This window comes from Schistocerca cancellata, chromosome 2, assembly GCF_023864275.1.
Source record: "Schistocerca cancellata isolate TAMUIC-IGC-003103 chromosome 2, iqSchCanc2.1, whole genome shotgun sequence".
Lineage (NCBI taxonomy): Eukaryota > Metazoa > Arthropoda > Insecta > Orthoptera > Acrididae > Schistocerca > Schistocerca cancellata.
Genome location: NC_064627.1, coordinates 588,932,870 through 588,949,934, shown reverse-complemented (window position 1 = coordinate 588,949,934; position 17,065 = coordinate 588,932,870). Strand labels below are relative to the sequence as shown.

General features: G+C 40.1%; 1 protein-coding gene across 5 annotated transcripts in view; it reads left to right on the top strand.

The window, feature by feature from the left end:
- LOC126162216 (delta(3,5)-Delta(2,4)-dienoyl-CoA isomerase, mitochondrial) overlaps positions 1 to 17,065 on the top strand; it is a 72,020-nt gene that overhangs the window by 32,442 nt on the left and 22,513 nt on the right. For all 5 annotated transcript variants that reach the window (XM_049918564.1, XM_049918561.1, XM_049918563.1 and 2 more), the window contains exon 5: positions 10,915 to 11,041. In XM_049918564.1, coding sequence (XP_049774521.1) covers positions 10,915 to 11,041 — 127 coding nt within the window. The remainder of the gene's footprint in view (positions 1 to 10,914; positions 11,042 to 17,065) is intronic.

Below are 17,065 nucleotides of genomic sequence, written 5' to 3'. Positions count from 1 at the left end.
CATCTTCTAGTCACGTTGTGCCCTAAATTTCTCTTCTCCCCAAATCTGTTCAATACCTCCTCATTAGTTATGTGATCTACCCATCTAATCTTCAGCATTCTTTTGTAGCAACACATTTCAAAAGCTTCTACTTTCTTCTTGTCCAAACTATTTATCATCCATGTTCACTTCCATACATGGCTACACTCCATACAAATACTTTCAGAAAAGACTTCCTAACATTTAAATCTATACTCGATGTTAGCAAATTTCTCTTCTTCAGAAACGCTTTCCTTGCCATTACCAGTCTAAATTTTATATCCTCTCTGCTTTGGCCATCATCACTTTTTTTGCTCAACTGCTCTTCCAGGTCCTTTGCTGTCTCCGACAGAATTACAGTGTCATCAGTGAACCTCAAAGTTTTTATTTGTTCTCCATGGATTTTAATTCGTACTCCAAATTTTTCTTTTGTTTCTTTCACTGAATGCTAGATCTACAGATTAAATAACATCGGGGTAAGCTACAACCCTGTCTCACTCTCTTCTCACCATTGCTTCCCACTCCTGCCCCTCAACTCTTATAGCTATCACCTGGTTTCCGTACAAATTGTAAATAGCTTTTTGCTCCCTGTATTTAACCCCCACCACTTTTAAAATGTGAAAGAGAGTCTTCCAGTCAGCACAGTCAAAAGCTTTCTCTAAATTCTATAAATGTAGGTTTGCCTTTCCTCGACCTATCTTCTATGAGAAGTCATAGGTTCACTATTGCCTTGCGTGTTCCTACATTTCTCCAGAACCCAAATTGATCTTTGATGAGGTTGACTTCTACCAGTTTTTCCATTATTCTGTAAAAGATTCATGCTAGTATTTTGCAACTGTGACTTATTAAACTGACAGTTCAGTAGTTTTCACATGTATCAGCACCTGCCTTCTATGGAATTGGTATTATTATATTCTTCTTGAAGTCTGAGGGTATTTCACCTGTCTTGTACATCTTGCGCCACTAGATGAAACAGCTCTGTCATTGCTGGCTCTCCCAAGGCTATCAGTAGCTACAATGGAATGTCGTCCACTCCTGGGACCTTGTTTCAATTCAAGTCTTTCAGTGCTCTGTCAAATTCTTCTTGCAGTATCATATCTCCTTTCTCATCTTCATCCACATCCCCTCCATTTCCATAATATTACCCTCAAGTACATCTCCCTTGTATACACCCTTTATATACTCCTTGCACCTTTCTGCCGTCCATTCTTTGCTTAGGACTGGTTTTCCTTTTAAGCCCTTGATATTCATATAGGTGGTTCTCCTTTCTACAAAGATCTCTCAAACCCTTCTGAAGGCAGCATCTATCTTACCCCCAATGATACAAGCTTCTACATCCCTACATTTGCCCTCCAGCCATTCCTGCTTAGCCATTTGCACTTCCTGTCAATCTCATTTTTGAGACGTTTGTATTCCCTTTCGCCTGCTTCATTTATTGCGTTTTTATATTTTTTCTTTTCATTGATTAAATTCAATATCCCTTGTGTTACACTAGGATTTCTACTAGCCCTCATCTTTTTACCTATAAGATCCTCTGCTGCCTTCACTATTCCATCTCTCAAAGCTACCAGTTCTTCTTCTGCTCTATTCATTTCCCCAGTTCTTGTCAATTGTTCCCTCATGCTCCCTCTGAAACTCTCTAAAACCTCTGGTTCTTTCAGCTTATCCAGGTCCCTTTTTGCAATTTCTTCAATTTTAATCTGCAGTTCATAACCAATAAATTGTGGTCAGTCACATCTACCCCTGGAAATGTCTTACAATTTAAAATCCGGTTCCAAAATATCTGTCGTACCATTATATAATCAATCTGAAACCTTCCGGTGTCTCCAGGTCTCTTCCACATATACAGCCTTCTTTCACAATTCTAAACCTAGTGTTAGATATGAAAAAATTATGCTCTGTGCAAAATTCTACCAGGCGGCTTCCTCTTTCATTCCTTCCCCTCAGTACTTATTCAGCTTCTGCTGTTCCTTACCTTCCTTTTTCTAGTATTGAATTCCAGTCCACCACAACTGTTAAATTTTCATCTCCCTTAACCATCTGAATAATTTCTTTGATCTCATTATGAATTTCCTCAATCTCTACATCTACTGAGTCACTTGGCTTATAAACTTGTACTGCTGTGGCGGTGTGGGCTTCGTGTCTATCTTGGCTACAGTAATGCATCCACTATGCTGTTCATAGGAGCTTTATCCACATTTTTATTTCTTTTATTCATTATTAAACCTACTCCTGCATCACCCATTTTGATTTTGTATTTGTGGCCACCTGACCAGAAGCCCTGTTCCTCCTTCCACTGAGCTTCACTAATTCCCACTATATCTAGCTTTAACTTATTAATTTCCCTTTTTAAATTTTCTAACCTACCTGCTTGATTAGGGGATCTGACATTCCACATTCCAATCCGTATAATGCCAGTTTTGTTTCTCCTGATAATGATGTCCTCCTGAGTAGTCCTTGCTCGGAGATCCAAATCATGGACTATTTTTCCTCCAGAATATTTTACCCAAGAGGATTCCATCATCATTGAACCATGCTGTATGTCCTTGGGAAAAATTATGACTGTAGTTTTTCCTTACTTTCAGCCATTTGCATTATCAGCAGAGCAAGACCATTTTGGTTGATGTCACAAGGGCAGACAGTCAATCAACCAGTCGATCGCCCCTACAACTACTGAAAAGGCTGTTGCCCCTCTTAAAGAACCACATGGTTGTCTGGCCTCTCAACAGATATCCATTGTGGTTGCACCTACGGTACAACTATCTGTACTGCTGAGGTGCGCAAGCCTCCCCACCAATGGCAAGGTTGGGGGAGGGGCAATAGCTGAATATTATATCGGCTATGTTCATCGGTATATGAACAACAGATGGTGTTTCACAGACGTCCCAATTGCTTGTAGTATTCTCAAAAGAAACTTCATTATGTTGGAATGTGGGTACATGCTGTTTCAGGGATTGGGATATGATACTAAATATAGAAATGTAGTGTTTTCTAACTCTGCAAACGAGCCAGAAACAATGTAACTTTTTAATTTCATAATTATATTAAAATTTATCAGGAAGAAATGTATTTTTGTCAGTTTTGGTTTAAATTTATTATGAAACATGATATTTTTGCAAGTTTACAGTATTTCAGAAAAATTTTACCGAACTTCTGTGCATAACGGCAGTTCTGTCTCGCAAATGACATACTGAATATCAGCTGTAGCCTCAGAGTTTGGTTGTGACATTTTGGCACATGTTGACTAGAGAACCTTTCACAGAGCAGAGAAGCTGGTTCATATTGTATAATTACTGGCGATAATCAGAACAACAGAAAATTAGCTTTTCTTTATTACTGGCTTGAGACATTAATGGCTGTTACCATGAAGCTGCAATGGCAGTTTGGTGTGACTGGCTAGAAACTCAGCAGCCAGTGATTCCTGTACATCACGACCCAATAGGAGAATGTATAAGATTCAGGCAGCCAAGATAGGTGACCTCAGAATGATGCAGCAAAGACTAATGGGTGCCACTGATCATTCAAGCAGTCCAGGTTTCAGTACAGCATGGTGCAGGGTTTAACACACATTTGGAATGAGTGCTATTAGCTGGCAGGAGGAAAACCGACAATCTGGTCTGGAAAGTAGCACTTGGCAATAGTTATTGTGGCAAGTGGACAAAAGAAGTTGGTAGTGACAAACCTTGGTGGCCAAAAGGAAATGACACACGCTGTTTATGGTGAGTAGCAACAACTTCAGGCTTTCTGGTGGTGATCTACTAAGCTTATTGTCCAATGAAGTGACAAAACTCCAGAGATGTGGTGCCAAATGCTGAATAGTTGTAAATCAGGGACCTTCCAGCAAGATCAAATTAGATGCACTCTTTTGTTTCAATAAACCCGAAATGAGGAGAACATTGGGAATCCGGAACATTCCAAGGAGAGGAGAGAAAAAAAAAAAAATTAAAGGGCGTGTTTCATACATATTTTGAATGCATTTATTTATTAAACTGTAAAACATACAACTATGATATGTGGGACACATACTTGTGAATACCTCAAGTTTAGATTACAGATGTTCAATATGTCCTCCATCAGTGACATGAGCAACATTACATAGATACTTGAATTTCATCACATTCTCGGGTAAACATGTCCATCATCACTGATGTTATGACAGTACAGATCCGATTCTTCAACTCTTCTAGATTCTCTGATAGTGTTGGTGCACAGATGTTGTCCTTAATGAAACCCCAAAGGAAGAAGTCGCGGGGCATCAAATCTGGTGACTATGGAGGCAAGTGCAAAGTCACCGGCCGTTTGACGACCAATCTAGTGGGTCAACAGTGTTTCATTCAGATATCCATGCTCCAGTGTGGGGTGTGCCCCATCTTGTTGAAAAATTAATTTGTCCTTATTAAGCCTCAGAAAAAAACAGTTTTGTAACATAGCAAGACATGGGATGTAAATACATGAGTGGGATATTGCACAAAACACATTGACTTTGGGTGACTCTCGTACCTATTCAGTATATGCACTTGGGTTCTGTAGCCCATAAATTTGAACATTGTGTTTGTTTACTTTTCCACTAAGGTGGAGAACCACTTTATCACTGAACACAATGCATTGTGCGAAAGTATTATCATTGTCAATAGCATTCTGAAACACATCAGAAAATGCTGCATGTTTGGTTTCTCATCATGACGTAGAGCCCGTAACACCTGTAACTTGTACAGCTGCGGAACCAGCCGACATCTCAAAACACTCCAAATTGTTGTTGTTGGCAGCTGTAACTCTTTAAATGGCACAAGGAGTTGATTTTGTAGGATTACATTGGAAAGAAGTTTGAATTCATATGATATTTTTGTCAGAAACACGAGGGTGGCCAGGAGTATTTCCTTTACGTACACAACCTATATCAACAAACAGTCAATACCATCTGCAAATGTTTCATCCATATCAATGACCAGTTTGATATCTCAACCTGAAATGTCTTTCCACTGTAATCACTGAATTACACTTTGCAGACTCGAGAACACAAAATTATTTTTCAAAATTGTTAAGGCTTTCGTGGCCACTTGTTGACAAACTGCCTATTGGCTTCTGTCTCGGGTTCTTCGGCTGACGTTCATCTAATGATTTTTCTGACGTTTCGCCAGCACAAGTGGCTGGCATTGTCAAAGCTTCACCCTCCATTGCCGGTGGTGAACTGGAGGCGAGCTCGCGGCCGCAGGCTGTATGTACCTGGCGCGCCAATGTCCGAGGGCTTCTCCGCGGTCATTTCTGGTGCGTTTCTCCTCTTGCTACCTGCGACGGTCGTTCGCTGCAGTACGGGAAGCCAGGATCCGTTTACCTTAAGGCTTTCCTCTTTCTTGTTGAAACTGTTCGTGTGTTTTTGGATTTCTACAGCTTCTGTGAACAGGCGCGTGTGATAGTGCTTCTCTACAGACAGAACTTCCGTGTCGGCGAATTTTAATACGTGGTCGGTCTCATTCAGTGCGCGCTCTGCCATGGCCGATTTCTCCACCTGCCCCAACCTGCAATGTCGCTTATGCTCTTTGATCCTGGTGTTAATGGATCGTCCAGTCATTCCGACATAAACTTTTCTGCATGTGCAAGGTATACGGTATATTCCCGACATTGCAAGTGGGTCTCTTTTCTCCTTCGCCGATCTAAGACACTCCTTGATCTTCCTTGTCGGTTTGAAAATCGTCTTTACGCCGTGTTTGCGCAATATACGGCCGATTCTGTCCGTCACTCTGGGAATGTATGGCAGAAAGGCCGTACCCGACATTTCTTTTTCTGGTTCCTTACTTCGCCGAGTGTTTGGCTCTGTTACACTTCTAATGTAATTTGTGGAGTACCCATTGCTCCTCAGAACAGTTTCCAGGTGTTGCATTTCTCGTTTGAGGTGTTGAGGCTCACATATTCGTCCTGCTCTCGTTACGAGCGTACTAATCATGCCTCTTTTCGGGTGGTGGTTTGACAGTTTGTGCAGATATCGGTCCACCCGAGCCAGAAAAGAGGCATGATTAGTACGCTCGTAACAAGAGCAGGACGAATATGTGAGCCTCAACACCTCAAACGAGAAATGCAACACCTGGAAACTGTTCTGAGGAGCAATGGGTACTCCACAAATTACATTAGAAGTGTAACAGAGCCAAACACTCAGCGAAGTAAGGAACCAGAAAAAGAAATGTCGGGTACGGCCTTTCTGCCATACATTCCCAGAGTGACGGACAGAATCGGCCGTATATTGCGCAAACACGGCGTAAAGACGATTTTCAAACCGACAAGGAAGATCAAGGAGTGTCTTAGATCGGCGAAGGAGAAAAGAGACCCACTTGCAATGTCGGGAATATACCGTATACCTTGCACATGCAGAAAAGTTTATGTCGGAATGACTGGACGATCCATTAACACCAGGATCAAAGAGCATAAGCGACATTGCAGGTTGGGGCAGGTGGAGAAATCGGCCGTGGCAGAGCACGCACTGAATGAGACCGACCACGTAATAAAATTCGCCGACACGGAAGTTCTGTCTGTAGAGAAGCACTATCACACGCGCCTGTTCACAGAAGCTGTAGAAATCCAAAAACACACGAACAGTTTCAACAAGAAAGAGGAAAGCCTTAAGGTAAACGGATCCTGGCTTCCCGTACTGCAGCGAACGAGCGTCGCAGGTAGCAAGAGGAGAAACGCATCGGAAATGACCGCGGAGAAGCCCTCGGACGTTGGCGCGCCAGGCACATATAGCCTGCGGCCGCGAGCTCGCCTCCAGTTCACCACCGGCAATGGAGGGTGAAGCTTTGACGATGCCAGCCACTCGTGCTGGCGAAATGTCAGAAAAATCATTAGATGAACGTCGGCCAAAGAACCCGAGACAGAAGCCAATAGGCAGTTTGTCAAAATGATTCTTTACCGTAGTGTAGCCATTTTGTAACATGTGACAGTAACCAAGCAGACAAAAGACAACTAACATCTAGTGGCAATGAATATTAACTAGACAATGTATTTGTTCTTTCAATAACCAAGCCTTGGCACAGCAATCAATAATTTTGACAATGTAATACTTGGTAAAATGCATGTTCTTTTTTAAACACCCTGTTTATTTAGATACATAATTTAGAAGTAAAGGTGACAATTCACTGAATAGCAGAAGCATTGAGTTGTCGAAAGGCACACAAAAAAAGAATGAAAACTTTGCTAGCTTTCGAAGGAACCCCTTTTTTGAGCTTAAGTACATTTACCACAAACATGCACACACACACGCGTGCGCGCGCCCAGTCACGCCCACACACACACACACACACACACACACACACACACACACACACACACACAGAGCTGTACAGCTATATTGTGCACCAGCCACACAACTGTATAGCTGTATTGTGCCGGCTGAACACACAATTCTGGAACTGTGATTTGGCAGGTAGATTGGGGGCAAGAGGAGGTGTCAGGTGGAGTGGGTGAGAGAGAAAAGAAGCAGGGAGTGGGAGGGAGAGTCAGGGTAGAATGACTGATGGCTCAAGAGGAGGCAGCAGTTGTATGAATGGAAGGAGGAGTGGATTGGGAGGGGATGGCAGAACAGAAAAGGGGCAGACTGTTGGGAAGAGGGTGTGGTTGCAGAGGTTATCTGACATTTATGCCAGTAGGATTACAGGAATGAAGGGTGTGTTGCAAGGATTACTCTTATCTATGTAGTTAAGGAAAGCTGGTCCTAGAGTGGAGGGTAAAGATGACATCGGCTGTGAAGCAGCTATTGAAAACTAGTGTGCTGTGCGCAGTAGTGTGTTTCACCAAGTGGCCATTCAGTCAGGTGGACAACTGGTTGGTGGTAGTATGTGCTTAAATGTTGTGCAGGAAGTGCAGCAGAGATGGTTAATAGCATGGCTGCGTTTGTAGGTTGCCCTGCCTGTGATGAGATGATATTGGGAGATGAGGGGGTCGGTCATTTGCACATGGTTCTTGGGCGTGGTGGGAAGATTAGTTGTGTATGGGGGTATGTTTCAGGAAATCTGTTTGCGGATTAGTTTTAATTTCAGATAAGATTAGCATACCAATTATAGACTGGGACATCTATAGACACATTGCTGTTGGTGGAGAAAGACATTGTTGTGAAGTAGTTCTGGGCACATTTTTCGAAAATTGTCTTGAGCAGCTAGCTCAACAACCCACATCCAATAAAAATACTTTAGACTCTGTCACTACAGACAGGCCTGACCATATTGATAACGTCAGTACAGAGTCAATATAGAGATAGTGACATAGTTACTAAAGTTTATAAATCCAGTGCAAAGTCTAGGAGAGTTCCTATGCTGGAAAGAGGAGGTAAGTCATTGCTAGCATCCTACTTACTCAAAGAATGGCCACCATTTAGTTCCAATACGATGGACATAGAGGAATTATAGGCAAAGTTTACACTGATTATAAATCATACCTGTAGAAGTATGTGCTGCTTAAGTGGGTTAAGGACTGAAAAGGCCCACCATATTTTGATAACAAAGTTTGGGAAATTCTCCAGAAATAGCAGGCTTTCACTTTTGTTTAAGGAAAGAACAGAAATATCGACAGACAAAGATTAGCAGGAATTCATACATCTATAAAAATATTGATGCACAACACATACAACTACTTTCATCTTCATGTTTTAGCGAAAGATCTTGCTGAAAACCTGAGAAAATTCTTTTCCTATGTGAAACCACCATATGGGTCAATGACTAAGGGAAAGGCAACCACTCATTTATTGCAGATCGATGCATAGAGTACAGTAACATGTAACAGAAAATAGCATTCACACTAGCTTTTGAGCAGTAGCTCTTTTTCCAGCAGTAACACACTCATTCACACACACTGTGTATGTATAATCTAGATGTAGACAGACAAGGGGGAGATTGATTAAATCACTGAGGACTAAGGACTCAGGACTCTCATGGTTATGATAGAGTGCCTAGCAGAATATTAAAGTACTGTGCTGCACACATTAGCCCTCTATTTACCCATATTTGTAATTTTTCCTTTAGGAATGGTCAGTTTCCTGAACGATTAAAGTACTCAAAAGTAAAGCCACTTTATAAAAAGGGAGAAAGGGCTAATGTAGATAATTTTAGATCTATTTCTATGCCATCAGTGTTTGCTTAAGTTATTGAAAAGGCTGTGTATGTAAGGATAATTGATAATTTTATATCACACGATTTGCTATCAAATGTACAGTTCGGCTTTAGAAGTCCATTAACAAGTGAAAATGTTATATTCTCTTTTCTATGTGAGGTTCTGGATGGGTTAAACAAAAGGTTTTGAACACTAGGTATATTTTTTGATTTAACTAAGGCTCTTGATTGTGTTGATCACAAAATATTGCTCCAGAAGTTGGACCATTACGAAATACGGGGAGTAGCTCACAATTGGTTCACCTCGTACTTTAGCAACAGACAGCAAAAGTTCATTATTCACAATGTTGAGAATGGCTGTGATGTGAGGTCTGAGTGGAATACAGTCAAGTGGGGGTGCCCCAGGGATCAGTGTTGGGGCCGCTCCTGTTCCTTATTTATATAAATGATATGCCCCCTAGTATTACGGGTAACTGCAAACTATTTCTGTTTGCTGATGACACTAGCTTGGTAGTAAAGGATGTTGTGTGCAACATTGGCACAGTTTCAGATAGTGCAGTTCATGACCTAAGTTCATGGCTTGTAGAAAATAAACTAACGCTAAATCACAGTAAGACTGTGTTTCTAACACATAATTCACAAAACCTGATATTTTAATTTCACAGAATGGGCTTATGATTAGTGAAACTGAACTGTTCAGAAGCGAGTGATAGTTCAACACGAACATTAGTCTACTTTGTTTATTTTCATTCGCTTATGTCGTATGGTAGTATATTTTGGGGTAACTCTTCAAACGGGCTGTTCAGGCAATACGTGGTGTAAGATCACGAACCTCTTGTCGACCCCTGTTCACGAGTCTTGGTATTTTGACATTGGCCTCTCAATGTGTGTGTGTGTGTGTGTGTGTGTGTGTGTGTGTGTGTGTGTGTGTGTGTGTGTGTGTGTGTCTATATAACTCTTGTGCAGAAAAGTGTACAGTATACTGCTCCATCCATTTTCAATAAACTACCACTCGAATTCAAATATCTTAGCAGTAATCCATGTGCATTCAAATCGAAACTGAAGAGTTTCCTCATGGGTCACTCCTATTCTGTCGAGGAGTTCATTGAAAAATTAAGCTGCTTCTTGTTTAAGCAAGAGTTAATATAGGCTTATTTAAGCAAGAGTTAATGTAGGCTTATTTAAGCAAGAGCTAATGTAGGCTTATTTAACTAAGTATTAATATAGGAACCACTGTAATTATTAATTAAATTGGTTCTTATAAATAGTTCTGAGATTACCATAATTTTAAAATGAGAGTGTAAATAAGAATAGTAGGGTTGATCATACAATTGTGACTGAGATTGCCATGCCCTATGACTGAATGAATCCTTATTGAAGACTATATATAACAACATATTACTGCACTGCTCGTTTTTGGGTAAATGAAGACTTTTTTCCATTGCTGCGCATTTTTCTTTCTGAAGCAATTTTCAGAGGTCTGCTTTGAAAGTGGCTTGACAGTGAAAATTTTGCATAAGGACAGAAAACAGAAGACTGTATGAAGTCAACAAATTACAGCCTGTATGGTAAAATGTTATCAATCAGGAAATTTGTGGTGGCTGTTGACTCTGTTGCAATTAAAATAATTATTAGTATATATAGTGTAGTAAAATTTGACATTCAGTAGAAAGAGCAGGTTTTTGTAGAATTCTAAGTGTGTTGTTGCACTTATTGCCCAGTACTCTGATAATTTCTCATTATATCACTTCTTCTATTTCTAGATATATAGATTAATTAATATTTTATTGTCTAACTTCTCTAGTGTCCTAAACCAGTCATTGCTGCAATCCATGGTGCTTGCATTGGTGCCGGTATTAACTTGGTGACAGCAGCGGACATTAGATATTGCACGAAAGATGCATGGTTTCAGGTGAAAGAAGTTGCCATAGGTATGTGAAATGATTTTCCTCCTTTTTATTTACATTTAAAGACACACACTAACCATGTGCAACTGTTGATTCTGATAGTATGGAATTCTCGTCTCCAAAATGTAAGTGTGGTTTTTGTTTGTATGTAATTGGTTGTTTGTGTTCAAAGTTATAAATTCATTTACCTGAAACTTATATATTTAGATTGATTTTTGTGCATTTACAATTATCAAGGTTATCAAGGAAGATTTTATTGATGAAATTTTGTAACTGGTGGCTTAATTTGGCTATATACAAGTTATGCCGAGGTTGAAGAATTTGGGTAATTCTTGAGGTTTTCAGTTAACATAATTTTCTGTCAACCCCATACCTGACTTTCCCCACTCCCTGCATGGTCTCATCTGTTGATATATTCTTCAGAAGCTGTTTGTTCACAGGCAGCTTTCTAAATAAGTGAGGCTAATAACAAATGGCAGTACTGTTGAATATAGAGGGGGAAGAAATGATCCTGAAGTTACATATTTGAAATGTGTAAAGACTTCACAAATGCTTAAATCTATTAAAATACACAATGTCACTAAAACCAAGCAATGTGAAATAGTTCCACTAATTATAAAACCACTCTTAACATAAATACTAGTTTATTTTTCCCTGTCTCCTTTCCAAACTTAATGTCTTTGCCATGTATAGGCTACATGATATCCCTAAATTCTTACCTGAGCTTAATTTGTCTAAACCTTATTATTTAGTGTGTATTTGACTGATGCTAATAATGTAGCTAGTTCATAAAACACATTTTTCTTAAAATGAGATATTCAGAACTTACAATTTATAAAAACTGCATGCACTTGAAGAATTGACTTGCTAATAACTGTTTATTTTTATTTTTTTAAATGATTTTATTATTGGCATCATGTGACTCAGTGACTAAAAGGTAAACTGCCAAACTACAAGCCAAAAGTTCTTGGATTCAATCCCTGGTCTGTCCTAGTATTTTTACCTATTACTTGTCAACTCTTTCACCTGTGGCAATGTTTGTTGATGTAAAAAATCACAGTTCAGCATCCACAATATGGCAGACCCCTACATAACTGGCTGGGTAAGTCAGTTCAAAGGCTGGAGAAAGACGAGGAAGACAACGGCATACCACCTCCAAAATTACCATGCTTAGTGAAGCACTGTGGTGTTCGAAACAATATTCAGATTAATGACTACTTTACTGTCTTTTTATGATTGACATATCTTCTTTGAAACCCTAGTTTCCTTCTTTTTAATGAATATATTGTATTTTCTGAAAATTGTGTAATTATGAAAATATCTATATTCAAAATTCTTGTTATCGTAAGAAATCTGAAACGTTTGAAACTTGAGAGGTAATCTTTTCAAATAGAAAAAAAAAGCTGGTGTCATTGTCAATCAGCCCTGATTTTTTTGTTCCAAAAAAGGTGTATTTTTATATATGTTTGATGATCCTGAAGAATCAAGTTACTCAAGATCACTAGCAATTCTTTTTATTACTATCACCAGTTTCGACAGATGTATGCTGTCATCATCGGATCTTGTAATATTATTAGTTGTACACACTTGTTACAATACTGAAAGTCACATGGTCAGTTTGTGTCAGATAAAATGTGGCAGGGAAAATCAGTGTGTCAGAAATAAAAGCACATATAATTAAAACATACATGTTGTGCCGGTATTGCTGCGTACACTAATCCAAAGTTGCCTCTCATAAAAGTAGAACCTACTATTATGCCATTTTGAAGGTATATAAGTAATAGTTAAAAAATTCATTCCCTATGAGTTAACTACCTTTGCTTTTTTATGTTAATACTGAAAATGTAATAACTTTGTATTTTACGTTTTATAAAAGCTCTCCTATGTGCATCTTTGAATAGGCGTGGTGAATAATGGCATAGACAGTCCGCATAGTGTTTACAGTGAACAGTGTTTATAATAGTGGTCAAGTCTTCACTGAGTGAAGCTAACACTGCAACAAATACAATCACTTGTGCAAAGTTCTAATTTATTTATTTATTTATTTAACCTGGCAAAATTAGGGCCATCAGGCCCTCTCTTACATCTAACCAGGGATTCTACTTATTTTACATTCATATGTTTTAGTAGGCGTGTTAAACTACATCTAGTACAAAAAGTGAAATAAACAATTACAATGGCTCACCTGGAAAAATACATACATATAGAGTTTATATTCATAGATCATAAGTACTGTTATAATTAGACATTATTGAAGAGACAGATTTTAGATAGGAGTGCTAGCAGCAGGGAGTATGAGAGAGACTGATGGTGAAGGGAGGAGAAGAATAGAGAGAAATGATGAAACATAATTAAGGAAATATAAAGGAAAAGAAGATTGTGTGGCTAATAGAGATAAATGAAGAGGAAGGCATCTCAGGAGCAAGATAGGAGACGCTAGCTTTGCTATTTGACAGATGAGAGGATTGGCCTTGTACATTAATTTTGTGGAGAACATTATGAGGATGATAGTAGGAAATGCTTTAACTTCTTCTTAAAAGCACCAGGAGAGTGAATTTTGCGCAAGGTAAGAGGCAGCTTGTTCCAGAGGCGGCTTCAACTTCTTCTTAAAAGCAGCAGGAGATTGAATTTTGCGCAAGGTAAGGGGCAGTTTGTTCCAGAGGCGGACAGCAGCAACTGAGGAGGAGTTTGCAAAAGTTTTTGTTTTGTGAGTGGGCACAGTTAGGATACCAAATAAGAGTGACCTCGTGTTTCGATTATGATGGCATGACAGTTTTTTAATCTCTGAAGCAAGGTACTGGGGTGCTTGCACGACGAGGAGTTGGTAAAGTAGACATAGAGTGTGGTAGTCACGCAATTTGTCTGGCCGCAGCCACCCTAGCTTGGAGTATGAAGCACTAACATGATCATATCGGTGAATGTTGCAGGTGTAACGCAGACAGGCATTCATGGTTAGTTCTAGCCGTCTTTTGTTTTCACTACTCATGCCGTGTTGAATTACATCACAATAGTGGAGGTTCGGTAGAACGAGTGCTTGCACGAGCTGGCGTTTCAAGTCCTGTGGAAATATGTTCCGAAATTTTTGAGAGCATAGAGACAAGCAGACGTCTTTCGGCACACTGCGACTGTATTCTCAGCCCAGTTGAGATGCTCATCCAAAGTTACACCCAAGTTCTTGACTGTTTTCTGATATGGTATTGGGGTACCATCGAGCAGAATAGGAGGTAGCCGTTCGCGGAAATCTGAACTTATTAATTTCTGATGGGCTTTTAAGATTACTTGCGTCTTTTTTGCATATAGTTTAAGCCACAGGTTTTTCGCCCATGTCACTACTGAAGACAGATCATCATTCATCTGAGCGATTGCAGTGGTTACATCTTCAGGTCTGACGCTTAGATAGAGCTGGAGGTCGTCGGCATTTGACGTAATTCAGCTGTCAGCCATGGAGCAGGAGATTTTCTTACACGGATTGTGCGTACAGGTGCATGTTTGTCATAGAGGGCAGTGAGTTTATCACCAAGTTCATTAATTTTGCCGTCAATTGTAGATTCTCTGATTATTTGATGCCATGAGATTTCTGAGCAGTCGGCTGTTAGAGTGTCAAGGTCAATACGTTTCATGTTCCTACAAGTTATGTAACGCGATTTGATCCTTGGGGGCTGCACAGAGTAGGCCAGGAATATTACATCATGTGCTGAGAGGCCAGGGGCCGATGTTTGACCAACATCTCTTACTTTGTCAGTCTGTTTCGTTGCGATCACGTCTATAAGAGTATGACTGTGCGCCGTATAGTGTGTAGGTTGTAATGGAAGAATGTTCATGCTATTGCAACTAAACAGTCTTCTTAGGTTTATTGGAGTGTCTCTTAGCAGGTCTATGTTCAAGTCACCCATTACGATGACATGTTCGTATTGACACTCAAGTGAACGTATTTCCGACTGAAAGGAACTCATTGAGCTTATTTTTGGCGGCTTGTACACAAGAACTTCCGACTTTGTATATTTATTTCAATGAACATGAATTCAGCCTCTTTTTCTTCAGCAGGGTTTGACGTACATAAGACTTTCGCTTTGAGATCTGTTCGTATATACGCGCCGACCCTGCCACCTTGCTTTTTCGATCTGTCTGCCCTAAGAAATTTGTACCCTGGGAGATGAATAGATGCAGAGGATATATGTGGTTTTAACCATGTTTCGCATAAGAGGATTACGTGTGGTTGAAGAGGAGGCTAAGTTCTTCGTAATGTGCAGGTAAAGACTGGATGTTGCAGTGAGCTACTAAAAGCTCTGACGCGTTCCGCTGAGCAGCCTGGAGTAGGGTGGCAGACTGCTTTGTCCCTTTGTTAGGCACTACCTGCCGCGAGGGGCACTGGCCACTGCTTCCGCGAAGTGACATAACACAGGGGTGTCCGAGATTTTGTGCGCCCTGTTTGTGACTCCGCAAGTGCCAAAAGAAAGACGACTGCAAGAGATTTCCTGAGGTTGCAGGAGTATAGAAAATGGATTAGTGGTATTCGGTGCAAGGAGAATATGACCAAAATAGTGACGGCTGTGTGTCACTGTGTATCCTATGTCGTAAGAGGAGAAATGTAATTAGCGTATTTGAAATAGCTTAGGGTGGAAATAAGGGAAAGGGTAGTGATTTAAGAGGCCGATGCTGCCAGCAGAGAGAAGTAAGCTTAATAATTAATAGATTATCGTAGGAAGCCAGAATTAAATTGGAATTTACTAAAGTGGTACTGGTAGTGATTATCGTAGGAAGCTACAATTCGATTGAAATTTGCTAAAGTGATACTGACAGTGATTTTTGTTCTGAACAATTTAAACCGAAGAGATGGGTGATTAATGAACTAAAGGAGAGACTAATAATTGCAATAGAACTATTACAGGATGGAAGAGAATAAACTGAGAAAATGGAAAAAAGTATTAGCAGTAACTAAAATTAAGTAAAGGTTAGAGCTACAGGTACAAAAAAATAGTAAAAAGTTAATACAGTTACAAAAACAATTAGTTGAAGGTACAAATATGGGTATAATTAAAAAGTTAATACAATTACAAGACTGTATATCTGAGTATAGGGCTGTTGCAATTTGCAAATGGTGTTAAGTTTGCACTTTTGGCTCGAGTAGCTTCACTTAATACTATTCAGTTCTGTCATGTTTGTGACTGTCTTCTTTCCAGTTGCTGTCTTAATGATTACTCTGCCATCCTGAGTCCACACATTCTGAAGACCGAATTGGGATATGGCACTGTTTAAAATCTTTAGCCGTTCGTGTGTCAGATCTTCCCTTATTGTAAGCCCTGTCCTTGCTAACTTCTTCTTCTGGGTAAAGATCTCTGCCCTTTTTCGGTATGAGACAAATTTAATTATTATTGGACGAGGTTTGGTAACACCTGGTAGTTTTTGTCCCATCCGATGGCTCCTGTCAATGTCTGCCTTAATCACTTCAATGCCTAATTTTTCATGCGCAACCTGTATAAGCAGGTTGTCCGTGTCTTCATCCTTATTTTCTGCTACTCCAAACAGACGTAGACTATTTCGCCTTTGGTACTGTTCTAGCTCATTTGTTGCAGCAGATAGTTTCACTTCCAACTCTCGTGCCTTTTTCTCGTATTCAGACACAGACTTTTTTAGTGCTGTAATTTCGGCAGTATTGGCCTCAACGGTTTCACGCATTTTGGCCAATACTGCTGCCGTTACAGTATCTGATATAGTGCCTGCTATCAGATCGAGATTGTGTTTATCGCGAAGCGCAGCGTTTACCTCAGAGCGGACCAGCTCCACTATATCAGGAGCCACGGCCACACCTTCCACCAAGAGCGAGCCCACCGCACCTGCTGCTTCCCCGCCGCTGGACGCGCTGCTGTTGACTCTTCTGTTTACCATTTTCTCGAAGATATTGGCGGTGCACAGAAAAAAATAGCACTACTGCACAAAACACTGTTGTTTACACAATTTCCACTGGTACTAGACAACACCACCTGCGAGAACACCTTCGAATTCAACTAAATTTCACGAGCCGAACTTAACACGTGTTACACTGCAGCC